Genomic DNA, 27,748 nt, shown 5'->3' with positions numbered 1-27,748 from the left:
TTTATACTATCCAGACATCCAAGAATACACTACATTTGCTGCAGCCTAGCTCTACACTACTTATCTGATTACACTGGACATTGCAATTAGGCAATTCCTTTAATTCCTCATTTTTGCTATTTGACTACTAGTCCCAATGCTTGCCAAAATATTTTTTTCTTTCTCTCTTTTCATGGCATTATCTTTAGGACTATATCATCCCTCACCCATCCTGCAACACACACCTCTGTCCACATTGCCCCTTCATTACTTCACTCACCTCTAGTTAACACTCATGAACTCTTTTGCTATTTAAATTCAATAACTTTAACAGCCTCACCCTGCCGCCAGAAACTAAAAAGACAGACATCTTACAATCATCTTTCCTACCTTTCTTCCTCCCTGCTTCTATTAGCTGGTGATATATCACCTAATCCAGGTCCCCCTCACTTCTCCCACACACATATATCTGAACACTACAGAAATCTGGCAAACCTCAAACACATCACCTGTCTCCCCTCTCTTCCAAAGTCCTTTAGATGTGCCCTTTGGAATGCACGCTCTGTTTCTAACAAACTTACCTCCGTACATGATCTCTTCCTCTCATACAACCTCAACCTTCTAGCAATAACAGAAACATAGCTCACGCATTCAGATACTGCCTCACCTGCAGTCCTTTCACATGGTGATCTCCATTTCACCCATACCCCCAGACCAGGAGGCAGACAAGGAGGGTGGGTTGGACTACTTCTCTCCCCACAGTGCACATTCACAGTTCTACCAAGTATCCCTTCACTCACGTTCACATCTTTTGAAGTACATGCTGTTAGGATTTTTAACCCATTCTCTATGCGTGTTGTTGTCATCTATCGCCCCCCCTGGTCCACACCAACAATTTCTTGAACACTTCTCTGCATGGCTCCCTCACTTCTTATCTACTGATATCCCCACCATCATCGTGGGTGATTTCAACATCCCTATTTCTAATCCACATTCCAATGCTGCTTCCAAACTACTCTCTCTAACCTCCTCACTTGACCTCTCCCAGTGGATTGAATCTGCTACTCATCAGGATGGCCACTGTCTTGATCTTGTTTTCTCTAGACTATGCTCAGTTTCTAATTTCCTTAACACTCCTTTCCCCCTCTCGGATCATCAGCTTATTAGCTACGCGCTCACCCCCAGTTCTTTACCCTCCCTGGTGTCAAACTCTTCCAAGCCTCCTCGTACCCGCAGGAATATCAACGCTATTGATTTTCAACAGTTTCCACCTCTCTCCAACACCTTCTCTCCCCAATTTCTACATTCTCCTCCACTGATCGGGCAGTACCCCATTTTCATGAAACCCTAGCAACTGCTCTGGATCAAGTGGCTCCAGCGACACTACATACTTCACGTAGAATTCGTTGCCAACCATGGCACACTACAGTAACACGAACTCTACAAAAACTTTCTCGTAAAGCAGAACGTCACTGGCGTAAATCTTGTGCCTCTAATGATTTCATCACATATACTGATATCTACCACTCCTACAGAAATGCTCTGGACACTGCTAAACAAGCATACTACCGATCTCTCATCTATGCTCAGGCTTCTAACCCCAAACGCCTCTTTAACACATTTAACTCTCTTCTGAATCCTCCCGCCCCAAATCCTCCAACTAACATCTGTGCACAGGATCTTGCTTCCTATTTCAAGGACAAAATAGATAAGATCAGGCTTGAAATGGTATCTCCCTTGACAAGAAATCTGCTCAATTCCTTTGTAGCACCCTCTGACACGCTCTCTTCATTTGATCCCACAAATGAAGAGGAAGTTTCTACTCTCTTCTCATCTTCCTACTCTACCTCCTGTCCTCTTGATCCCATTCCCTCAGAAATGGGTATGTCCCTGTCTCCTGTGCTCATTCCCCCTCTAACTAAAATCTGTAATCTCTCTCTTTCTACTGGTATTTTTCCATCTATATTCAAGCATGCAGTGATTACTCCCATTTTAAAAAAACAGAATTCTGACCCCAACTCGCTCATAAATTACCGCCCCATCTCCCATGCCCCTCCAAGCTTCTCGAGAGAATTGCCTACACACGCCTCACACACTTTCTTACAGCTTCGCTCTCAACACTCCACAGAGACGGCGCTGACCAAAGTTGTCAATGATTTGATCACAGCAAAAAATAATAACCAATACTCTCTTCTAATTCTCCTGGATCTCTCTGCTGCATTTGACACTGTTGACCACTCTATCCTCATACAAACGCTACAATCCCTAGGTCTTGAAGGCACTGTCCTATCCTGGTTCTCATCCTACCTATCTAATCGCTCTTTCAGTGTTAATTTCTCTGGATCCACCTCTGCTCCGCTTCCTTTATCAGTTGGAGTTCCACAAGGCTCAGTCCTAGGTCCTCTGCTATTCTCTATCTACACCACTTCTCTTGAAAAACTAATAAGCTCCTTTGGATTTCAGTATCATCTCTATGCGGATGATACACAAATTTATCTATCCTCTCCTGATCTTTCACCATCTGTGTTGTCTTGCGTTACTGACTGTCTTTCTGCCATTTCATCTTGGATGTCTTCTCGCCAACTCAAACTCAATCTTTCAAAAACTGAATTAATAATATTCCCACCCAAGAACAGAAGCTTCCTGCCTGACATTTCTATTTCTGTCGATAACATGACCATAAATCCCACCCCGCAAGCTCGTTGCCTAGGTGTAATCCTTGATTCACAACTGTCGTTTATTCTCCACATCAATTCTATATCTAAATCATGTTACATACACCTAAAGAACATTTCCAGAATACGCACATATCTGACACAAGACACCGCAAAAACATTAATTCATGCACTTATCTCCCGCATCGACTATTGCAATTCCCTCCTTACTGGTCTTCCCAAAGGCAGACTTGAACCCCTACAATCTATTTTGCACGCAGCGGCTAGACTGATTTTCCTTACAAACCGTTATTCCTCTGCTGAGCCACTCTGTCAGTCTCTACATTGGCTGCCTGTATTTCAACGAATCCAATATAAAATTCTTCTATAAGGCCATCAACAAAATTGCACCGACATACATTTCCTCACTTGTCTCGAAATATCTCCCTACTCTACACCTCCGTTCTGCACAAGATCTACGTCTCTCCTCCACTCTCATCACATCCTCCCATTCTCGGTTACAGGATTTTTTCCGGGCTGCACCTACTTTGTGGAATTCCCTCCCTCGCACAGTAAGACTTTCCTCTAGTCTTCAAACTTTCAAGCGTTCACTGAAAACCCACCTCTTCAGACAAGGTTATGATATTCCTCAACCATCATCTTAATTTCCCTAGATTACCCTATTGCCATCCTCTACACTGCTAACGCAAGACAACAACCTTCTGACCAACATTGCAACACACACAGCACTTTTACCTTTGCAGTCTGGCTGGTCCATTGTGCAATATGATGTAGCACATGCTCTTGTGTTTCTAACTCCCATTGTCCTATAGAGTGTAAGTTTTCGAGCAGGGTTCTCTTACCTCTCTGTCTGTATGTATTACCCAGTATTGTCTTATTAATGTTTGTTCCAAATTGTAAAGCGCTACGGAATTTGCTGGCGCTATATAAATAAATGTTGATGATGATGATGAAGGTAGCTGAAACACTGTCCCACTAGTACTTCAAAGTATTTTGTTTTAGGAAAATTACGTTAGGTGTAATGTTAGCTGAAGAATATGTTAAACTTGTGCATGCTCAGTTACAGTCAGTAACTAAAGTTTGATCTCTTAGAGCTTGTGTGGTAAAGAGGTTGTTTATGCGTCAACACTTCCTACTGTTTGCATACCAGATATGAAATGAGTATGCTATTTTGATATATTCCATTTTCTAATACATACTGCCCTCTGTTTAGCCATAGTTGAATAAGTCTTCGTAAACAAAAGAAATACTTTCCTCCCCCACCTCATATAGCATGAGGCTGGTACAAACTGTATGAGCAGTTATACCTGAGAAACAGCTCACATTTACATATCATGTGATGTCAACTTCCAGTGAAAGGGTGACTTCTCCCCGAAGGAAGATTTTATTTCATGAAACACATGACTGGAAGGTCTCCATCTCTTTAACACCTGGAAAGCCAAGGACAAACAATGGGGTCTGAACTAGCACTGCATTAATTATAATTTTCAAAGGCCTAGAGAATCCATAACTAAATGCAGCGAACCCAATTATGAATATGATTTTTAAATGTTGATAACGGTTTGGCAAGTGGATGTTTAATAACAGGAGTATATAATATATTGCCTGTTGAACTATTCTTTATTTATAGTTATAATATGTAATGATTTCTATGTACGGTATGTATGATCTCAAAGTAATCTGATTTTTCACGATAACATAGAGAAAGGATGCTTGTATTGCTTTGTCTTTACTAATAATACAGTGTAGTTGGGATGTACTTGTGATCACATAGCAATTGTTATTACAAATCTGAAACTGTGAATTAGTCCAGGAACAGATAACAAAAGAAATATGCACAGGAGAAAATTATTGCTATTTTTGGAAATACAATATATGCCTCTTCCTTTTAAATGCAGTAATTTAATTTAGTTATAACTTCTCCTGTGACTATATTATACCCTCAATTTTTTATCTCAAAATAATACTAATTCAATGTGCTTTATTTTTATTTATTTATTTTCTTCCCAATACATTTACTTTACCACAATACAATACTTTCACTATGTTATAACTGTACACTTGTGTGACAGGATGGACTGCCTATGTCAGTTGTGTTGCGGAGGACCAGTTGGGCTTGCCTTGCTGGCGCCCCCTTTTCGTTATCCCAAATGCGTCCTCTAACCACAGTAGGAGGGGCTTAAGCTCCTGCTGTCGCCACTACAAGACTACTCTGCGGTGTCCAGAACTGCGTCCTTCTGGATAACTCTTACTGCTAGTGTACCCCCTTGCTGGTACACCAGGGATGTTATCCCTGACCCCATGCTTTCAGATCAGGGACGCTATGGATGGTTCCCCCTAGCCTATCACACTAGCCAGAGCTGCAGGTATCAGGCAAAGCGCTGGTACTGGATGCTGCATCCCAACCTCAGAACAACCAGATATCGGATTAGGTTTGGTCTAATTTGCAGGTCACAATAATTACAGCAGGTAAGTAGTTGTAAAGCAGGCTCTTGATGCAAATGTTGATGCTCAAGTGTCTCAATAAGGACAGTTCACACTAGTGTATGGTAATAGTGATCAGAAGTTCAGATGGAACAATAATGATACATTACATGGTCAAACAGCGCTTTTATACACAGTTTTGGATACAGCCTGGCAGGGAGTAACACCACCCCCTGATCCTAGATGGCTCTGCAACTGCTGAAATATTACATTAGATTTTAGGATGTAACGCAATTTAAATTTTAACTAAATTTACATCAATCTCTTGCTTTCCTGCATCCTGTCTTAGTGACATAGGAAACCTAACAAGTTTAATTACGCCCCTCACTCTTCAGGCTAAGGGATGTGTTGGACACTGAGATGAAAAGGTCTATTTAACATGAGATTACCTGCTTCACACAGTCACATAAAACACATTTCCTTCCCTGGCATGGCCTCAGAAATCAGTGCATTGGTCATTATTATTATTATCGTTTATTTGTTAGGCGCCACAAGGTATCCGCAGCGCCGTACATGGTACAAACAGTAGACTATACAGGGTAAAACAATACAGAACAATAAACACAAAGTACCAGAACTTCAGAAACTCCAGGCAGACAAATACTGTAAAGACGGAGCGGAAGAACAGGTGTGGAGACAGGAGGGGAGAGGGGCCCTGCTCATACGAGCTTACATCCTAAGGGAGGGTAGACAAAATCAGGCACAAGAGGGAGCCAGTGAAGCAAAGGGGAGAGTAAAAAGGAGCCAGGGGAGAAACACAGAAGGGTGAGAGGTTAAGTGGATGGTTGGTAGGCCTTAAGGAACAGGTGAGTTTTAAGTGCCCGCTTGAAGGAGCACAGATTGGGTGAGAGACGGATGGAGCGAGGGAGGTCGTTTCAGTGAAGGGGGGCAGCTCGGGAGAAGTCTTGTATTCTAGAGTGGGAAGAGGTAATCAGAGTAGAGGAGAGGCGGCGATCATTGGCTGAGCGCAGGGAGCGGGCGGGAGTGTGAATGGAGAGGAGGTTAGAGATATAAGGGGCAGTAGACTGGGAGAGAGCTTTGTAAGTGGTGGTGAGGAGTTTGAAAAGGATTCTGTAGGAGAAGGGGAGCCAGTGTAAGGCAAGACAGAGAGGGGAGGATTTCTGCTCATACAGAAATATAACAGTATCTAAATCAGTACATATGCAATGATATAAATTGGCACCTATACCACTAATTCAAATACATTTCTACAATAAATTGTGATGCAGCCACTAGTTGGTCAACAGAATAGATTGAGACAGGTAATGGTGAATTCTTAATATTTTTTCCCCAAGGGTGTGTGATATCTGGGTGGTACAAAACCCAGTCAAAAAAAAAAAAAGAATCATAGAAGTAGTGCTCACAAATTTTTGGTTGTAACGTGCTAGTGTCATAGCTGGGACACCGTGTCCCATGTTGTAGTGGTACAAGGGAACTGTTCTAAAGGTTGCATAGAAAGATGCCTCATTAGAACAACGTAGACTGTCACAAGTTCTTAGGTAATTTCGATGTTGACGAAAATAGCGAAAAAGCTGCAAATTGTATTATACGCCAATAGTTACTTTGGGTTGATTTAATATTTTATGTTAAATGGATAGTTTTATTTATTTCTTGTAAATTAGGCATACTATGAAAACCACTGAACTGCTGTAGAAACACGCCATTGAAAGTTGTTTCGTGGGTACGGCTTTGGCAACACTTGAAATATGAGCGGATAATGCACAATGGATCCCCGGTAAAACAATTTTTAGCTATTCTGGCTGGATCAAACCAGATCTGCGAGACAAATTTACTAATCGCTATACGATTGAGAGACAGCAATTCAACGCAGCAAACAGGGGGATATGCACAGAAGTCGCTAACACAGTTTTTGATTTTTTTTATTTCTTAAATATTTTATGGGTGGTATGTTTAACCTTTTGTTTAAATATCCTAAAATTTATAATAATTACCGTTAAAGATCTTATAATCTAGTTATGTACTGATAAGCTGGGAGTAATTAAGAGGACCGGATCACAGGTTAGAGAGGAGTCCTATAGCAAGCACAGGTAAATATTAATATTTATGTTATTCAAGATGCCACAGATGTTGGTATGTTTAAATGAGAGGAGAGGAGAGGTATAGATATATATATTACATTGCTGCGGAAAAAAAAAACTGGATTTCGAGAGCAATGTACATAATATTATAAATATTGAGAAACTATGTAACATATGTACTCCGATCATGGAACCATTAATTGCCCTTGGAATGTAATATGTTTTTTTTAATTCCAGAATGGTAGCAGCACCTGGAATGAAATCGTAAACAGACAGAGGAAAGTATGGGATAATTAAACATGCTGCAAAGGGCGTTTTCCCAGAAGAGTTTCTTGTTTTTTTCTTTCCATTTTAGGAACCAGGAGGTGGTCAACTGCAAAATATCAGAACTCTACAAGCGGACACAATGGGTAGGAGAAAAAAATTCAAAATAACTAATTTTTACTTCCCTACTAGATGCTTTGGAATCAATTGGGTGCCCATCTGTAGCAAATGATATCCTTGATAGATGAAAGAGATCCTAAGATGGTCGCTCATGACAAAGAACAGCGGGACCTGGACACAGATGATACCTGAACCAGATGCCAAAAGATGACTGTACTTCACCAGACCCCTACCCTACTATGCAAACAAGAGGATATATAAACCACCAAAGAAGATACAGAAATAGAGGCTGGCTAGACAACCTACCTTAGTGAAAGATTTGATTATTGAGGGACAATTTAGGATGTTAGGAAGGGTCTTGCCTCACCACCATTGGAGGCTTTCGCCTTGTCAAGCAAAATGAAAATAGTTTATTTTTCCATCTCCTTGTGGTGAGTACCTGTTTAGGCAGATGCCTGTCCCTTGTCTAATCTATCACTTTGGACTCTGAAAATTACATTGCCAGAATTAATGCCAAACTGAAAGATATCTTCCCTATTGATCAAATGTTCTTACTCACAAATGTTACATACAAACACTAGAAACACAGATATCCATTCCCATCTGTTATCAGTCACTAACGGTAACGATAGGAAACTTTTCTAATATAATGGCATCCGTTTCAGTCATCTTTGAATCAGTTTTAGTAAACAAAATAATTGAGAATTATACTCACCGTTAATTTCCTTTCCTTAAAATACTCCATGGCAGCCCTTACAATGGGTTAATCCCTGATCAGCTAGTGTAGACAGGAAGAAATTTGTCCCACCTGGCCCCTATATAAGGCACCTCCTCCTCTTCCTCAGTGTCTTTCATAACTTCCCAAGCCGTCCTATACATAACTACAGAATAAGGGTGGGAAAATATAGGGCTGCCATGGAGTATTTCAAGGAAAGGAAATTAACAGTGAGTATAATTCTCAATTTTCCTTTCCCTACTTCATGGCAGCCCTTACAATGGGATATACCAAAGCAGTACAATAATTCGAAGGGCAATAAAACCAGCACCTTAGTAAAGTCAAACATAAAATTTATTCACAGTCCTTGTTGGAGAATCTTTCTCCCAAACTGATTCTTTAGAGACTGAAACGTCAAGAAGATAATGGCTAGAAAATGTGTGCACTGACAACCATCCGGCTGCCTTACAGATGTCAGTTGCCGATGCATGTGTTCTATGTGCCCAGGAGGTTGCTACCACCCTAGTTGAATGTGCTTTCAGTATTCTAGGTACCTACTTCCCTTTCCGCCTGTAGGCCTGTGCAATCACTTCTCTGATTCCCTTTGCCAATGTGGGTTTGGATGGGGCCTGTCCTTTGTGAGGACCTTCCGGAAGCACATATAGAACAAAAAGTCTGAGGAAAACAAAGCAACTGATGATTTACATAGATTTAGCCCTCACTAGGTCTAGAGTGTGGAAACGTGTTTCGTCACTATTAGCGGGATGAGGACAGAGAGATGGCAGAATCAGCTCCTGATTGATGTGGAATGAAGATAACACCTTGGGCAAATAATCCGGATTCGGCTTCAGAACCACTCTATCTTCATAGATATTCAGAATGGGTTCTTCACACCATAAAGCATGTATGTCCCCTATTCGACGAGCCTAAGTGATAGCCACCAAAAAGAGTACCTTTAGAGTGAGGAATCTAAGAGATATGTCTTGTAAAGGTTCAAACGGATCGGCTGTTAAGGCATCCAAAACAATATTAAGGTCCCATGGGGCTAAGAATGGTTTCCGTCTTGGGCGTAACCTCTTTAGTGCTTGAAAAAACTGGAAGATAAGACTCTGAGATGCCAGTTTGATATCAAGAAGGATGCTTAGGGTCAATACTTGTACCTTCAGCGTAGCAGGTGCTAGTCCTTTAACAAAACCATCTTTGAGAAATTCTAACACACCGGGCACACTGGCAGACATCGGATCCTTCGCCATGTCTCCTGCCCAACAGAATTTTTTTTTCCAGATTCTGTAATAAATCACAGAGGAGATTTTCTTCCTGGCATGAATTAGAATGTCTATTACTTCATCCGAGACCCCTTTGGATTTTAGTAATTGCCTCTCAGTCTCCATGCCATCAAACTCAAAATTGGATTTGGATGTAAAACTGGACTCTGATGTATGGGGTCTGACCTGATCGGTAACCGCCATGGATGTTCCAGCAACATTCTCTGTGCTACAGCGAACCAGGGACACCTGGGCCCTGCCGGGAGGATCGCCATCACCTCCACTTTCTCTTTTCTTATTTTTCTGAGTATCTGAGGGACGAGTTGAAAGGGAGGAAACATGTACCCCAGTTTGAAGTTCCACTGTATTGATAGGGCATCTATCCCTAGGGCTCTGAAGTCTCTGTGATGGTAGTAGAAGAGGGGTACCTTGGTATTGCTTCCTGTGGCCATAAGGTCTATTTCTGGTGTTACAAATCTCCATTGTACCAGCTGAAAGACTTCTTTGTGCAGCTCCCACTCCCCTGGGTGAAACTGGTATCTGCTGAAGTAATCCGCCACTACGTTGTCTTTGCCTGCTACGTGAAGGGCTGGCTGAGAGAGATCTCAGATTCGCCTCTGCCCACGCCATCAGAGCGGTTATGTCTGCCAACATTGTTCTGCTCTTGGTACCACCTTGCTTGTTTATGAAGGCAACCACAGTCCTGTTGTCGGAGGAGACTCGTAGATGCTTGTCTCGTAGATAGGGCTGGAAGTATTGAAACGCCCGCCAGACTGCTCTCATCTCCAAGACGTTCGCCTGAAGAATTCTCTCTTAGTCTCGCCAAGTGCCCTGCGTGACCATACTTTGCATGTGAGCCCCCCAACCTATTGCACTGGCGTCTGTGGCAAGGATATACCAGTCTGGTACCGAAAGGGTCACACCTTGTTTTCTCAGGCCTGGGAGCTGCCACCAATGTAAAGACTGCCTGGCTGACCTTGAGAGATTGATTTTGGAGTCTAGGGACCCCACTGTATGATCCCACTGCGCAAAGAGGTTTGCTTGAAGAAATCTCATATGCCACCTTGCCCATGGGAGTATTTCTATTGTTGAGGAAAACATTCCTAGGAGGCGCAGACATGCTCTCGCTGACACACGAGGTTGGATTTGAATCAGGTGTGCTAACGACTCGATCTTGCCGGCCCTTTCTTGAGAGAGGCAGACTTTGTCCATACGTGTATTTATTTGCACTCCTAGAAGTAGAAGCTGTTGTGATGGTATCAACTGGCTTTTTTCTACCTTGACTAACCAACCGTGTTATTGCAGAAACTGGATCACATGAGATGTAGTTTCCCAGGCTGTTTCTTCTGATTTTGCCGAAACTAGAATATCGTCCAGATATGGACGCAAGGTCACTCCTCTTTCCCTGAGTGCCGCCATTAGCACTACAAGGACCTTGATGAATGTTCTTGGAGACGTGGAAAGGCCAAACGGAAGACAAGTGAACTGGAAGTGATGCCCTAGAATGCAAAACCTTAGGAACTGTTGGTGATGGGATGTGACCGGAATATGGAAATATGCATCTTTTCAGTCTATTGCCGTTAGAAAATCTCCTGTTTCTTGTGCTTTGAGAATTGTGTTGATAAATTCCATCCTGAAATGTTTTGCTCGCACATAGCAGTTGAGAGCCCTTAAATCTAGCACTGTCCTGAAGGCACCTGATGGTTTCTGGACAAGGAACAGTCTGACGTGCTGACGGTACTGATACAATAGCTCTTGTTTTTACCAGGCCTCTGAGACTTTCCTCCTATGCCTGCCATTCTAGGGAAGACGAGGGAATTCTTGATTGAATGAATTTGTTGTCTACAGGGTATGTATGGAATTCTATAGCATATCCCTTGGTGACTATCTCCTGGACCCATTTGTCTTGTGTGGTCTGAATCCAAACTTTAGCCACCTGCCACCCACTGGAGGTAGTGGGGACTGGATTTGTAGATAGTCATTGGTGTCTTTGCTGTCCTTGCTTCCCCCTTCTTAGTATGAAGGGTCGAAAAGACTGTCTTGCCATACTATCCTGTTGTCTAGAATATCGTCTTCCTGGCCTGTAGGAACGGGCTTCCTTAAATTGCTGTTTTGGAGAATAAAAAAAATAAACGTCTCACCTTTCTGTCCTGTGGTAACTTTGCTTTGTCACTTGCTAACCTCTGCATAAGGTTGTCCAGTTTTTCGCCAAAACAGAAAACTGCTTTCATATGGAATCGTTGTCAGACGGCTTTTAGATTGTGATCTGCCACCCACGGACGTAGCCAGAGCACCCTTCTCGCTACTACTGCTGAAGTCATGCTCCTGGAAGAAACACAATCGTATCAAACGCAGCTTCACACAAGAAATCAATACTTTTTTGCATTATCTCTAGGGATACGAGAAGATATTTATTTATCTTATCCTCGATATCCATATATAGAGTATTGGCCCATAGTCTCAGGGCTCTAGATACCGAAGCCATGGCTACCCCAGATTTTAGGGTTTATGCATGAGGAGATAATTTCCTGAAGGAAGTCTCCATTATCCTATCCATAGCATCTTTCAATGGACCCCCATCATCCCATGGGAGAGTGGTCCTTGAGGATATACCAGCTATAGCTGAATCCACTTTAGGCACTGAACAACATTTCAGCACCATTTCAGCATCTGCATCCTGAAAAGGGTACATGCGATTTAGCCTCCCTATGTTAGGATTACTTTTGTCTAGAGCCTGACATTCTTTAGTAATCAAATCTTTAACTACTTTATGCGTATGAAACACTCTAGACTTGCCTCAGTGCTCTGCAAACAATGCATCCTATGGTTTGATTGGAACTGCTGGCTCTTTAAAATGCTTCAGTATAATATTTACAGTATCCAAATTAAACATTCTGGGCTCCTCTTTCACCTCAATCTCACTATCTGAGTCTGAATCTCATTCCTGAGTAGAGCTAAATGTTTTGGAGGACAGCCCTGGCCTTATTTCCTCCATATCTTCCATTGTAGGGACCCTGGTCCTTGTAGCTCTCTGTTCTGGGGCCTGAAACTCCTGCATTGCTTTAGCCATGCATGAAAAGAACTGCCTGAATTGTTCAGGGGGGCAGGCTCCTCTACAGTTTCCGGGGTGCATGATACACATAATGGGTCAGTACAATCCTTCGGTAACCTGCCATCACAGGCTTCACACACACGATTATTCACTTTACATTTCCTTTTCCCCTGCACAAGCTCCACAGAGGTACTGTAAACACATAGAAAAGAAAGTAAGTAACCTATCCTTAGGAATAAAAAGGACCCCTTACTAAGGATTTACCTTGGGGTGTCCTTCGCCTTTTTTGGGGCGGGTTCTTGGTCCATAGTGCACTAATAGCTGCCAAGTCCTGCAGCTTCCAACACCAAGCAAAGAATGAACCTCATTGATAATGGGCTGCAGCTGCTTAATATGGTGCCTGCTCTCGACATCATCATAGTGAGTCTTAGCATACTTATCACCTGATTCTTTCCACAGGTGAGAATGCCAGAGAATCAGTGCTGCTGGCAACGTATAGCGCGTGCGCGCGCACTGTCCTCCGTGCGCTCCTGTGTGCACAACCCCGGAAGTCTCATAAGATTCAATCAAAGAGAACACCCGTGCCCAGCTGAAACTGCCCTGCAGCCAGCCCAGAGGAAAAAGACATAACCTCAGGTAAGCCCTCTCGAATAACATAACAAACAAAAATTACAAACACTCACTACACTATCATGTCCTAACACTGCTGAGACACTGAGGAAGAGGATGAGCTGCCTTATATAGGGGCCAGGTGGGACAAATTTCTTCCTGTCTACACTAGCTGATTAGGGATTAACCCATTGTAAGGGCTACCATGGAGTAGGGAAAGGAAAAATAGTTTCCTCCCCCACCTCATATAGCATGAGGCTGGTACAAACTGTACATACCTGAGAAGCATCTCACATTTGCATATCAAATGCTGTGAGCCAACTTCCTGTGAAAGAGTGACTCCGCCCCAGAGATTTTATATTATGAAACACAGGGCTGGAAGTCTGTTTCACATACCAGAAGCTCATGGACATGCAAGTATTTATGTATTTTGTAATGGAGTGTGAAACATTAAAGAATTGCAGAATTTGTGCCAATGCATGATTGAAATTACAGAGTTTACAAGATGGCTAGAATGTGAAACTGGATTTTATAGAGGTTTTTTTTTAATGAAGTTTGAATGGAATACGAATGGTTTGCCTTTGATTTGCAGGTGGCTAGAAAGTGAAACTGGATTTTGTGGAGCTTCTATGATATTTTGAATGGATTAAATGGAAGGTAGTTATAATATGAAATTGCTTGTTATGCAATGAAGCTGTAATATGATGTAATGAAGTTTGCTTAGTTTGTGATACTTATGGATGATAAATACAGAGGATGAATGTGAGTAGTATGAGATATAAATGGTATCTGAGGTTTATAGTGTTGCTAGTGCTGAAGAAATGGACTTCATGAAATGACAGTTAAGATAGCCAACAATGTGACATGTGGTTTATTAATATACATGAGGCTACATTGAGTTGAAACTGTAAGAAAATATGACTTGGCTTATGCATAACGACTGGGTGATCTGGGATATAAATGGTATTTGAGGACTATAGTGCTGTGAAACATATGGAAGTATTATGGTGTGTTGGAATTTGTATTAGGATTCTCCATCTTTTTGAGACTAAATAAAGGACGGCCTTTGTTTGCCCTTCTCATGCCCCCTCCTCCCCCACACATCACATAATACAAGATTATACATATACCCTTAATACTACAGGCACTGATTCATACTACACCCTCACAACATACAGTACAAGCTTAAACATACACCCTTACACACAATAGCTCACACACACACACACACGATAACATATATTTATAAAACAGGAAATGAAAGTAATGTATTATATTAACATATATACTAATAGAGTAAACAAAACCTGCCGAGATTGAATATTTTGTTTACTGAAACTGTTTTACAATATAAATGAATGGTACAATTAGAATGTTAATTGAGAATACAAAACATTTTAAATAAAGCTACATCTTGTGTGCAGTCTTTCTTGAAAATATAAGCATACGTGTGGATAAATATTAGTCCTATGGATTTAGAGCAGACTAGGAAGTATATTACGTTGGTTAAACCTGAACTATCTTTGCGAGGAGTTGGTTGACGGTAATACTCATACGTTATTTAAAGGCCTTCACCACATTTGCCAGAATATTAGGTCCCCCTTCCCCTGTAACATCCTAACGAATGCATGGGATGATCATACTCTTATTAATACTCAATATTTAAATACCTTCTCAGATGGCTCACATCACTGAAGCTTTGTGCAGAAATGACAAATTTCATAATAAAAAGATACTATACAATAGTAACAGATAATATAGCATGTGTTTGATTATACAGATGTTCAAATTTCTGTCTAATGTGTAGTTAAAATTAAAATGGGTCTTGTCATCTACATTATAGTTTTTATGGTTTCCAGAGTACTTACCAACACCAGTTATGGCCTTCACCGTTTGTGTCTTTCCCAACTTGATAGCAATCTTTTTGAGAAGGGTCTCTATGTTTGAGCAGGGACCCTCCAGTTCATAGTGTTCCACATATCTGATAAGCATTAACACAGTCAATATGGAAAAGGCAAAAGTCACATTCACAACAGATACAGCACAGATTACACATCATATTGAAACGTTTATGAAGTCACCTAAGCAGTCAGAAATTCTAACTTTCTTGAGAATGCTTGTCAAGAGCTATCAAAAGGTGGAAAAAAGAAGAATACGAAATGGCAAAAATGTTTGTAAGTAAGTGAGATAAACTAAGAGTGCCTGATTCATTAAGGAACTTAAATTAAGAAGTTTCTTATTTAAGTCTCCTGGACAAAACCATGTTACAATGCAAGGGGTGCAAATTAGTTTTCTGTTTTGCACATAAGTTAAATACTGACTGTTTTTTCATGAGGCACACAAATATCAACTTTAAATATTTCAGTGTACAAATAATCTAGCAAGTATTTGTGTGCTACATGAAAAAAAAGTCAGTATTAATGTGCCATACATTATTGATTGTTACTCCAAATAAATATCCAACATCCCCTTCATTATGTTTAAAAAGAAATATGGGTGGTTAAAAAAAAACAAAAAACAAAACAAAAATGAAAGTAAAAAAAATGAAAAATAAAATAATGAATTTCACTTTCCTTGGAAATTCAATTTGTCAGGGTCCCTGGGATAGCACTGTACAGTACATATGTAAATTATTCCAAGGTACTGATTAAACATCACATACTGGTAACAGTATGCTAGAAATAGAACTGAAACAACTTAAATACTAATAACAGCTTCAAAGTATTAAAAGCATTCATTTGTGAATCAATACGTTAACAGTCCTTGACAGTAAAATCATCATCATTTATTTAGAAGGTGCCACAGATATAAAAATACAACAATACACCTACGTATAACAACAAATGCAATTAAGCATAATAGTAGTCGCGTGGTGCAAAAGCCAAGTATGCGTTATGTTTAAGAAATTACAGGTAACAAAAAAAACTAAATACAAATTTCATGTGTATGAGTTAACAATCAGCATAATGGTAACACAAGGAATTCAGAGAAGGACATCTAGGGGCATATGATTTAAAGACTATACTTTGTAGCACTCTCACTCAAACAGTCATAGTCAGAGTATGTTAAATAAATAACAAAAAAATACAAGTGCAACTGGATACAAGGTGATTTATTCCAGCTTAGCCACAAAATCTATGCGCATGTCCACAAACCTAGGAGAGTGTGCACTAGCAAAGTTCTGCAGAGGTACTCTAGTCTAAACAGACCTCTCATTTCGATATTTCAATGATACTCTGCTTTTTCAAGGAGTCAGGTTGCTAATATTTGAATATGTAATTAAGATGTTTGTTGTTAAGGCATTGATTCACCAATGTATGTTATGAGACTTTGTATCAGATCACTTGTTGGTCACTGGATAGGTCACTTTGCTGGAAAAAAATATATATAATTTAGTAATTGTGACTAATGCCAGAAACAACCTCTTGTTACTACAATATCAAATAACAGGCTGGGTTCCAACCCAGGTGGGAAAGTGTCCAAGTCAAAACATTAATAAACATTATTAAAACTGGAGGTGTCCTGGATACACAAGTTGAACACAGTGACATGAGCAGGACTAAATAAGACATTATGGCTGATCTATTTTTTATGAATAAATCCATATTGAAATTAGATCCCTATGAGGCTGATGCAGAGCTATCATCAGAAAATTCAGATATATTTGACTCCATTTGCTGAACACCTAACTCATGTTCTTCAAAGTAAATTCTAACTAAAGACTGTGACCTTTTAGATTTTAATTGCTGTAAATCTTTTTTAGTAGAAAAAGTATCTGCTAAAGCTATATTCACCCATTTAATAATCTCAGCCATGTGTGGGGGTGGCTGCTGCTGCGCATTAGAACTGCAATTAGTGCAAAACTTCCCAGAAAGACCCAGTACAGTTAAGAACTTTCGCTATCAATTTATTTGCAGGTCTTTTAGTTACGTCACTTACAATCTTAGCCTCAGACCTACAACAAACAATATTATGTGAACTAAATAACGAAACCTGAGCCTAAAAGAACACTAGTGCAGTGCCCAGGATTTACACTAATCTCCTACATTGGGACAATTTATCCTCCATGATCAGACTTAATAAACTTGTCCAATTGCATTTGTCATTGAACTGTTCTACCATTACGCTGCTTTGCCAAAATAGTGCCTTGCATTTGTTTTACCACTTTGATTACATTGCCACTATCATACTTCCCTTGCCACCACCTGGGCATCTACACTGCCTAGGCACCATCATGGCCCTGCTATGATGGATGTTGCCCAAATAGGTCACTGCTCCATATGGAACATGCCGGACCCTGTACAATTTAGGACCCTGCACCACAATAGCCCAATTTAGGCATCTCTACATCATGGCTTCAGTACATTGCAGACAATGCACCTTAGTAAACCCCATTATGCCTATTGTTCTTATTTGCTCCTTTTGTTTCTCATTACTCCCTCCGTTTAGAATGCGAGCTCACACGGGCAGGGTATTCTACACTAGGTTTCATGTCTGTAATTTTCCATCCTCTTCACTGTCTTTGCTTTGTCTCATGCAGAATTGTTTTCGTATGCTTTGTAATTTCTTCTCTTAATTGTATCCATGCATTTATTATCTTGCTTATCTGCAACCTTATCTATATGTATTTATGTAATATTGTTCTATGTTCCAACCCTCTATATACGGTATAAAAGAAGCCTTGTGTTGCCTTATAGATAAAGGATAATATGTAGTAAAACAAAAAGTTATAGCACATGCAAACAGGTCTGTTTTGAGTAAGGTACAGGTCTTAGGTGATGTTTATAGTACAGCTCTTCCTTTAGTAGAGCTTTGTTAATGAAATAAACCTTACCACTCTCACCTGTACTGTTGATGTTCGTTAAGAGTATAAAGGAGATAATCAGCGATTATATCCTCTCCCACCAAATGATCAAGGATTGTTCCTTAGAAAAAAAACAAAAAAAAACAAACAAACATACTATTTATATTAAGAGATCTTAATATAAAAAGGTAATTCTTGTATAAACTGCTTTATAGGCCTACCGCATTTTATGACCACTAATACACTTTTACCAGTTAAGTTCCTCTGGGTATTATGTAAAAAAAAAAAAAAAAAAACTGCATTTAATGAGATTATTTTATAATGTATATTATGTCTACGGATAAGTGCTTTCATGAGCCTAGCCCGAACTCAGCAAGGAATAACCTAAGTTATCCAGTTCCTTCCTAAAAGTTGTAAACATTTTTCATCCTAATAGATACCACCTACTTGGCCCACAAATCCATTCACTTTGATAGGCGTGTGACATCACAAAACAGCATTTACTCAGAGAGCCTGGAGATTTTGACTTTCGTACAGGACCATTGTTGTTTAGGTGTATAATAAGGGTTCTAAACATTTTCTGGCTGTGTTCTGTCATTGTAGAGGCTTTAACATGCCAGTACATAAAGAAGACTTAAAGAAGAATATTTTACTCTCCAAGGTATTCATCTTAGGCAGCAAATCAAAAAATTAAGCTCCATAAATGAAATATGAATGCAAAATATTACTCACCTTTGAACTGGATATCTACATGTTTCGGGGGATCCCAAATGTCTGCAGTGGTCAAAGGAGGGTATATATAAAAATAGTGGGCACTTGATATACCATTTATATAATTTATTGGCACAGATAAATAAGTAGGGGGTTTGGATTTTGCCCCATAGCTCCACGGGCTGGAGCTGAGAGTGACTGTACTTCTGCTAATTTATTCCGTGTTGGTGGATTTCTCTGAGAATATATAAGATCACTCTTTGAAACTTCATTTATTTTATGATCGTCAATACATGTTCGTTTACTAGCACATTATTAGTACCATCTTGAGAATATGTGCAATTGGAATTTATGATGCACTTGTGGTCCTCAAATATGCAATGAATTTGCATCAAACTAGCAATGAATTTGTTTTATCTATTCTAATATTGTTATTTTTATCTACTTATTTATCTGTGCCAATAAGTTATATAAATGGTATATCAAGCGCCCACTATTTTTATATATATCTTGACTTTGTTATAGGCTGGATACCTATTTGTGGTGCAGCTAATATACCCTGTCAAGTTAATACAACCCAATTTGCTTTATCTATACCCTATGTCAAAGGAGGGTGTTTTCGATAGAGAACATGCTGCCACTATAGGAAAAAAAGGTTACTTCAGCAAGAGTTAATAGCACATCTCTCAACTGCGGCAGACATCATAAGGCCAGTGTGCTAGCCACTGACAACACTGCTCGCAGGATAGAGGACATCCTTCCTTGACCGCAGCAGAATTTGGGGGACCAGCTGTACTTCGTGAATCACTGGACCCACAGGTCAGTAAGTTATGGAACAAGTGAGTATGACATGGGACCAAAAACAACAGATACCATGCAGTCGAAAGGGTCTCTATGACCCTATTTTTGTCAATTTATTGTACCAGCTAATAAATCATTCTTTATCTTGAGGTCACTAGGTTTACAAGTGCCCAATTTCCTTTTGGCAAGACTTTCCCTTACTCCTGACACTTTTTTTTCAGTGTGTTGTCAGTGGATAAAGGGAGTGTCATGTTCTGGTTACTAGCTGGTATTGGAGCAGCCATGCGAGGAGGCGCGGAGCCTAACGCACCCCTGGTATTCACCAAGGACCCCACAAGGGAGTCTAGGCTTCGCTGCAAGGGGATGTGCAGGTCACGGTTCTCCAAGACGGCCACCAGCGTAGGAACAGAGTGGACGAAGCACAGTCAATCAATCCGGACCAGAACCAACAGGCAGCGAGGTACAAAAGGAGAATCCAAAGAATGGTCAGAGACAGGCCAAATATCAGGAACCTGGAGCTGGAGGCAAGGTACAAGGCAAAATCCAAACGGAAGGTCAGAGGGAAGCCAGGTCAGAACAATATCAGGAACAGATGCAGGCAAATAGCTGGAGCAGGGTGAAACCAATACTCTGGCCAGAGGCTTCTTAAATCCCCCTGGGTCATCAAAGATAGGAGGCAGAGTTGCGGGGGTCAGGGACGCTGACCGCCGAGCGGAAGTGCTTAGGCGTTCCGTTACCCAGCAATGGGACATTGCCAGGGACAGCGCATGCGTGCACAGCAACCCAGAAGTAGGGGGAAGCTAAGCAACGGGACACAATGAGCAGGAGAGAACAAGGTGTTTGACAGACTGACCCCTGAGGAAATTGGAGAGAAGACAAGGAGCGTGTAAATACTTCTAGTCCACCCAAGATCTCTCTTCAGGACCATAACCTTTCCAATGAACCAGGAATTGAGTCTAGTTCCAAAGAGTACGTGAATCTAGGATACGTTTGACCTCACATTCATCTCCCATAACCGTCTTGACGGGAGGAGGAGGAAGAGGATTCCTAGAAAATGCATTAAGAATTAAGGGTTTGAATATCGATATACGAAAGGAGTTGTGAACCCGGAGAGAGGGAGGCAGCCGAAGTTTGTAGGTAACAGCATTGATGATATGTGATATGCAGAAGGGCCCAATATAGCGGGGTGCGAACTTCATAGATGGAACTTTGAGTTTGAAGTTACGAGTGGATAACCACACCTTGTATCCTACATGAAGAAGTGGATGAGTTCTGCGATGGCGATCCGCAAAGTGTTTGTGTCGATTGGAGGCTTGTTACAATCAGTCTTGAACCTGAGATCAGATTCTGGAAAAGTCACGGACCGTACCTTCAACAGCTGAATCAGGGATACTGGTATCCTCAGAAAAGGTCGGTAACACAGGATGTCTACCAAAGATAGTTACAAAAAGGAGAAATATTGGTGGATTCGTGCTGATGGTTGTTATGAGAGAACTCCGCTCAATGAAGATGATCACTCCAGGATGCATGATGATCTTAACAATAACAACAAAGGAAAGTCTCTAAATCCTGCTTGAATTTTAGTTGAATGCCAAGATGTTTGCAAAATGATCTCCAGAAGTTAGAGCTAAATTGTACACCTTGGTCAGAGATGATCTGTAGAGGACAACCATGGAAGCGAAAAATGTTGTTGGTAAAAATGAGAGCGAGTTCAGAGGCCGCAGGAACAAAGTGTGCCCATTTTGAAAAACGATCCACCACCACTCAAATGGTATCGAACCCACGACTATGGGAAGATCTGTGACAAAATCCATAGAGATGCTTGTCCATGGAGATTCTGGAACTGGACGTGGTAGAAGAAGCCCGGCTGGAGATCGCCTAGGAGTCTTGTGACGGTGACAAACGTCACAGATAGCAATATATTTGTGGACATCAAAGAAGGCCACCAATAATTATAGGATAGGAGAGCAATGGTTTTCTAAATGCACGCGTAACCGGCAAATTTAGAGTCGTGGCCCAGCATAATAGCTTAGGACGAAGATGTACATCCACGAAGGAATGTCCAACTGGAGGTGTCTTGAGTGAGGACTTTGTTAAGGCTAGAACCTTGAGTGGGCTGATGATGGGTCTTGGAACAGAAGAGCAGGAAGCACACGGATCAAAAAACCTTGAAAGAGCATCAGCCCTGCCATTCTTGGAGCCGGCACGAAAGGTTAGGATTAGTTGAAATCTAGAAAAGAAGAGTGACCAACGTACCTGCCGAGGATTCATACATTACACTGACTGTAGAGAAGTGAGATTCTTATGATCTGTGAAGATCGTGATGGGGTGGACAGCCCCCTCCAGGAGGTACCACCATTCTTACAGGACTACCTAGATTGCGAGTAGCTCTTTATCACCGATGCCATAGTTAGCCTTACAGTGTGAATTTTTTTTAGAGAGAAATCCACAAGGGAAAAGGAGCCAGTTAAGTCTTACTGGGAAAGAACTGCCCTCACACCGACTGAGGAAGCGTCTACCTCCAGATTAAATGGTTTGTGTTGGTCCGTTTGTTTCAGAATGGTAGTTACCGAGAAAGCCTCCTTCAGAGATCTAAAGGCGATGATAGCCTCCTGGGGCCAATCTTTCACCTCCCCCCTTTTGAGTGAGGGAGGTAATGGGTGCAATTAATGAAGAAAAGTTTTTGATAAACTGTCGGTAGTAGTTACAAAAGGCGATGAAACGTTGAGTAGCTTTAAGGCCAGAAGGTTGAGGCCAATCGAGCATAGCTCCTACTTTTTTGGGATTCATTTGCAATCCAGTACCAGAGATTAAATAGCCTAGGAAGGGTACTTGAGATTGTTCAAATAGGCATTTTTCCAATTTGCAATACAGATGATTCTCTCGCAGATTAAATAAGACGACTTTGACATCTTCTCGATGTCAGGTAAGATCTTGAGAAAAGATCAAGATGTCTTCAAGGTAAACAACCACGGAGGAACATAACATGTCTATAAAGATTTCGTTAATAAATTCCTGGAAGACTGCTGGGGCATTGCATAGCCCGAAGGGCATGACCAAGTACTTGCAATGCCCGTCACCTTGGCGAATTCGAACCAAATTTTAGGCTCCCCTGAGGTCGATTTTAGTAAATATTTGAGCTCCACTAATACAGCTGAAGAGCTCTGAAATGAGAGAAAGAGGATAGCGGTTCTTGACTGTTATGGTGTTCAATTTCCAATAATGAATACAAGGTCTAAGAGATCCATCTTTTTTTTTTTTTTTTTTTTAAACAAAAAAAAAAAAAAAAAAAGAAGAATCCAGCACCAGCGGGAGAAGTGGATTTAAGGATAAAACCACATTCGAGGTTTTCAGAAATGTAGGCCGTCATGGTCTGAGTCTCAGGTAAGGCGAATGGAAAAACTCTAGCCCTGGGAATCCTTTTGCCAGGAATAAGGTTGATAGGACAATCCCAAGGACGGTGAGGCGGTGGATATCTTCATTAAAACCGCTGTGGAATCTCTAAGATGTCTGAATAAGCGTCAGGGAGGATGATTTGAGCTGTAGAGGCTAGACATGAGATCAAAGTCTTGGCAGGAAGTACCGGAGACAGACATCGATGCTTGCATGTGGAGCCCCAGGAGATAACCTGAGCACGGTGCCAGTCGAATTGGGGTGAATGTAACAGGAGCCAGGCTAGTTCCAGAAATACCGGATTGATGGACTGTAGGAGAATTAGGAAACTTATCCATTCAAAATGGAAGGCTTCTACCAACAACCGTACTGGACTGGAAATGCGGTCGATCGACCCGTTGGTGACGCGGTTGCCATCTATCGCAGTCAGGACCAGGCGCTGTAGCAATGGGTGAGAGAAGAGATGGAGATGGGACACCAACTCGGCAGATATGAAGTTCCTAGCGGATCCAGAGTCCACGAAGGCTGACAATTGCTTGGGACTGTCTGGTGCAAGGAGAACTAGACATAAGTAATTCAGCATCTTTAGTGGAGTAGGGAGTGGTGGATCTGGATCCTGGGACGACCCCCCTAACATTGCCTAGGATGGAACATTTCCCGGCCTCTTGGGACAAGAAGAGTAGATGACCAGATTCACCACAATAAAGACAAAAATGTTTTCTGATGCATCTGTCATGTTCATCAAGGGAAAGAAAGGACTGGCATATCTGCATAGGCTCTTCAGAAGAAACTACGGAGATTGAAACTGTGGAGCCAGACGAGGAAAATTTCGGCGAGAGTGATCCCTCTCCTGTTTACGTTCTCTATGGTGTATATCCACCTTGATGCACAGAGATATCAAATCGTCCAGGTTGGGTGGAAGATCACGAGAAGCCAGATAGTCTTTGATGCGTTCATTTAAGCCCTGCCAAAAGGTAGCTACAAGTGTCTCATTATTCCAAGGCAGCTCCGAAGCAAGTGTCCCAAACTGTACTGCATATTGGCCAGCAGTAAGGGAACCTCGGTGAAGAGCCAGCAGTCCTGAAGCAGCTGATGAAACCCAGCCTGGCTAATCAAATACCTTCCGGGAATTTCCAATGAAACGAAAAGAATTCTGGAGCATAATGTCATTTCTTTCGCAGGCTCGTGCTTGACCCGTGAGGAGGGAAATTATGTAAGTCACCTTGAAACCTTCTGAGATTAAATTCTCGGGAACTAATTCAAATTGGATGGGGCATTGGTTGAGAAAGCCCTGGCATCTTTTAGGGTCACCGTCAAATTTTTCAGGCGGAGGGATTTGTAGACCTCTAGTAGCTGCTGGAGCAGAGGAGGAAACAGTAGCCACCACGGGCACTGGGTTAACAGGCAAGGACGGGATATTGCTCCCTGAAGACACTGTAAAAGCTGGGCTGATCCACTCTGTGCGAGATGAAGCAGAAGATCTCAAGTAGCGGGTTCAGCCTGACCACTTATCTTCTTGGCCAGTGTATACTGTCACGTTCTGGTTACTAGCTGGTATTGGCGCAACCGTGAGAGGAGGTGTGGAGGCGAACGCACCCCCGGTATTCACCAGGGACCCCCGCAAGGGAGTTTGGGCTTCACTGCAAGGAGACCAATACTCTGTCACCAGGCTTAGTTAAACCCCCCTGGGTCATTCCTGAAAGGAGGCAGAGTTGCGGTGGTCAGGGACGCTGACTGCCGAGCAGAAGTGCCTAGCTGGGGGCCGTGAATGCGTGCGCGGCAACCCGGAAATAGGGGGAAGCGTCCTGTTGCTAAGCAAGGGGACAGGACGAGCGGCAGAGACAGGCGACCACCTCTCGCACCATAGTCAGTGCGGAGTCGGCGCCTGACAGTGAGCAGAGGGCCAGCAGAGCATTGCTTAGTATGCACAAGATGTAAAAAGATAAGGTGTTTAATACAATGAACTGAGCACTGGGGACCCAGAAAGCCAACCAAATGATCACGTCAGAAAGCTGGACAGACCTAAAAAAAACAAAAACAAAACAGGAAGCACTCCTTTTACTTGGCATAATGACCATAATATCTTACCACACAATGCTAACTTCATTCCTGTCTCAACAGATTCAATGCGGGGGGGAAGGACGCCTGGCGTGTCCAAGAGATAGATGAGAGGATTCTCCGATACCTGCAAGAAGATAGTTGTCAAACTAACAGAGTGACAGTATAGGAAGAACTATATGGCTTTTCTATGAAATACCATAACATATCAGTCTTTTAATCATAATCCATATATCAGGCATTCTGCTTTCACTAAATCAGTCTATGGCTTTTTATATATTAATAATTAAGCCTCAAAATGCCATTCTAGTCGTTCAATAACATTTTTTTTCTTAAAACATATTATATTAGAAGGTTTTTCAAGTTTTAACAGCATATAGCTTAGGTTACAAATCCAACAGTTAGTATCAAAAATTATTAAGAACCTTGCTATGATGCAAGACAACAGAGTTTTGAGGATGGAGGAAAAGTGAAAAGCAAGAGGGGGACAAGGAGGGGGGGGGGGTAAGGGAGAATGAGAAAGAAAAGAGGGGAGAAGGACAGGTGACACATGGGGTTGAAGTTGTTTTGTTGCTACCGCACATTTGGCAGTGTTAAGTATATGGCTCACAAGTGCTGTTGTGTATTTGTCAATGTCGGGTAGAGGTCTGTGCAAGAGTGAATAGGAAGGACAGGGGGGGAATTGGTAGCAAGGTGACTCTAAGAATTAGATTGTGAACCTTTTGCCAGAATCTGACCATCTTGGGGCATGACCAAATAGGATAGAATGACCCCTTATGTCCACAGGGTCTCTAGCAAAGACTGGAAGAATCAGGATATATGGCTTTTAGATGGGTGGGGAATAAATACCATCTATATAATAGTTTATATGACGGGACATAGGATGACGATATGCCACCAGAAGACTATAAAACGTAGAGATTAAGCCACTAGTGAGGGATTTACTCTTACTAAAATATTCTAAAGGCGTGAGTTGGTAAAAGGTTTTAAATGCTGGGATTGAATGATATAAATGTCTTAGTCAGAGATACTGATAGAAGTGCTTATGGGGAATATCATATCGCCGCTGGAGGTCCACAAATTCAGGGTAAATTCGCATAGGAGCTATGTCTGTCAGGAACCAGAGCCCACAACAGTACCAGTGCTGGAAGAAAGATTGCTGTTGCCCAGGGGGGCTGGGTTATTCCAGAGTGGGAACATAATTTCGGGATTTGCTCCCAAGTGGAATGCTCGGGTACTATAGTCCCATATCTGGAGCGAGAAACAAGTAGTGGGTGGGAGCAGGGAGAGTGGTGGGCGATGCTTGATCAATATCCATAGGAGAGTGTAGGGTGAGAGCAGTTGCATGAGATTAGCTTTTATGTCGACCCATAATCTAGTGTCGGATGGAGAGTGAAATAGGACTAGTTGGGTTAGATGTGTAGCAATGTAATATTTACAGATATTTGGAAGACCCAGCTCTACCTCTAAGGTTTGGCGATGAAGTGTAGGGGCTTATACTCTGCCTGCCCAGACAAAACGGGCAATTTGTTTCTGAAGGGTCTTCAGTGCGAGTGATGGTACTCGGATAGGAAGCGTCTGAAACAAATAAAGAATCAGTGGCACTAACTTCATTTTTATTGCTGCTATTCGGCACGGCCAAGAGCTGTATAACCTATCCCATTTCTCAAGGTCTCGTTTAAGTGAGTTCAATAGTCGAGGAAAGTTAGCAGCATATAGTGGACTATGTTGACCTGTCAAGTAGATTCCCAGGTACTTGAGCTTGTCTAGTTGCCATCTGAAATTTGAATGATGTTTCAGGGAGTCCAGGAGGCGGGAAGGTAAGTTAAGAGGGAGGATTTCGGATTTGTCCATATAGATTTTAAAGTTAGACATTGCACCATATTCACTCTGTAAGGAGGGGAGGGAAGTGAGGGGGTTGGTAACTGCAAGTAGGATATTGTCTGCATACATAGAGATCATGTAGTCAGGCCTGTCTGCCTGGATCACCGTGATCATCGGGTTACTACGAACCAGAGATGCCAGTGGCTCCATCGTTAGAGCAAACAGCAAAGAGGAAAGTGGACAGCCTTGTGGAGTGCCGTTAGTAATTTGAAATGGAGGCGACGCAGCGCCACTAGCCCATACATTGGCCAAGGGGTTGTAATATAGGGAAACTAACCCACATAAAAATTGACCTTTAAATCCCATCGCTTAAAGGGTAGCTCTCATAAAGGGCCATGAGACCCTGCTCAATAAAAGTTTCAAGAGGCACAGTTTACTTACATGTGCTATATGCTTTGGCCATGGCCAGGCACAATGTTTATAATGTGCACAGCTTGCATTAATATATATACCTGAACTGAATCAGCGGGAAAAGAATTTCTGGAAAATTCAGACTGCCTGAACAATATAATACAATTCACAGAGCAATACAATCTGTGTTAAAATGATAACTCTGCTTTCATGAACATATTTACCTATAATAGTTAGGATCACGGTATACATACTGCACCCCAACTGTGTTTTTACTCAATATTACTTGGGTTTCTAACTTTCAGTGCCAATAGCAATTCTTTAGAAGTTCAAATGTGTCACAGACGTGACCTTAGTACCTGCAAGTATTGGCACTACTACACCAGGAGGCGCGGAGTCTAACACGCCGCTGGTGTTCACCAGGGACCCCCGCAAGGAAGTTTGGATTTAGCGGCAACGACGTGCAGGTCGCGGCCCTCCCAGGTAGCTACTTGCGAGATATAGAGAGACACGTAGTCAAACAGGCAGAGTCAGGAACACACCA

General features: G+C 41.7%; 1 protein-coding gene across 1 annotated transcript in view; it reads right to left on the bottom strand.

Annotated features, from left to right (window-relative positions):
- Positions 1-27,748, bottom strand: part of MTG1 (mitochondrial ribosome associated GTPase 1) — a 56,337-nt gene that overhangs the window by 15,368 nt on the left and 13,221 nt on the right. Inside the window, exons 8-10 of the mRNA XM_075217181.1 lie at positions 25,000-25,096; positions 18,046-18,127; positions 15,071-15,183 (exon numbers count right to left, since the gene is read on the bottom strand). Coding sequence (XP_075073282.1) covers positions 15,071-15,183; positions 18,046-18,127; positions 25,000-25,096 — 292 coding nt within the window. The remainder of the gene's footprint in view (positions 1-15,070; positions 15,184-18,045; positions 18,128-24,999; positions 25,097-27,748) is intronic.

This window comes from Mixophyes fleayi, chromosome 6, assembly GCF_038048845.1.
Source record: "Mixophyes fleayi isolate aMixFle1 chromosome 6, aMixFle1.hap1, whole genome shotgun sequence".
In the NCBI taxonomy this organism is placed as follows: domain Eukaryota; kingdom Metazoa; phylum Chordata; class Amphibia; order Anura; family Limnodynastidae; genus Mixophyes; species Mixophyes fleayi.
Note: the sequence above shows the minus strand (reverse complement) of the source record. Positions and strands in the feature narration are given on the sequence as shown.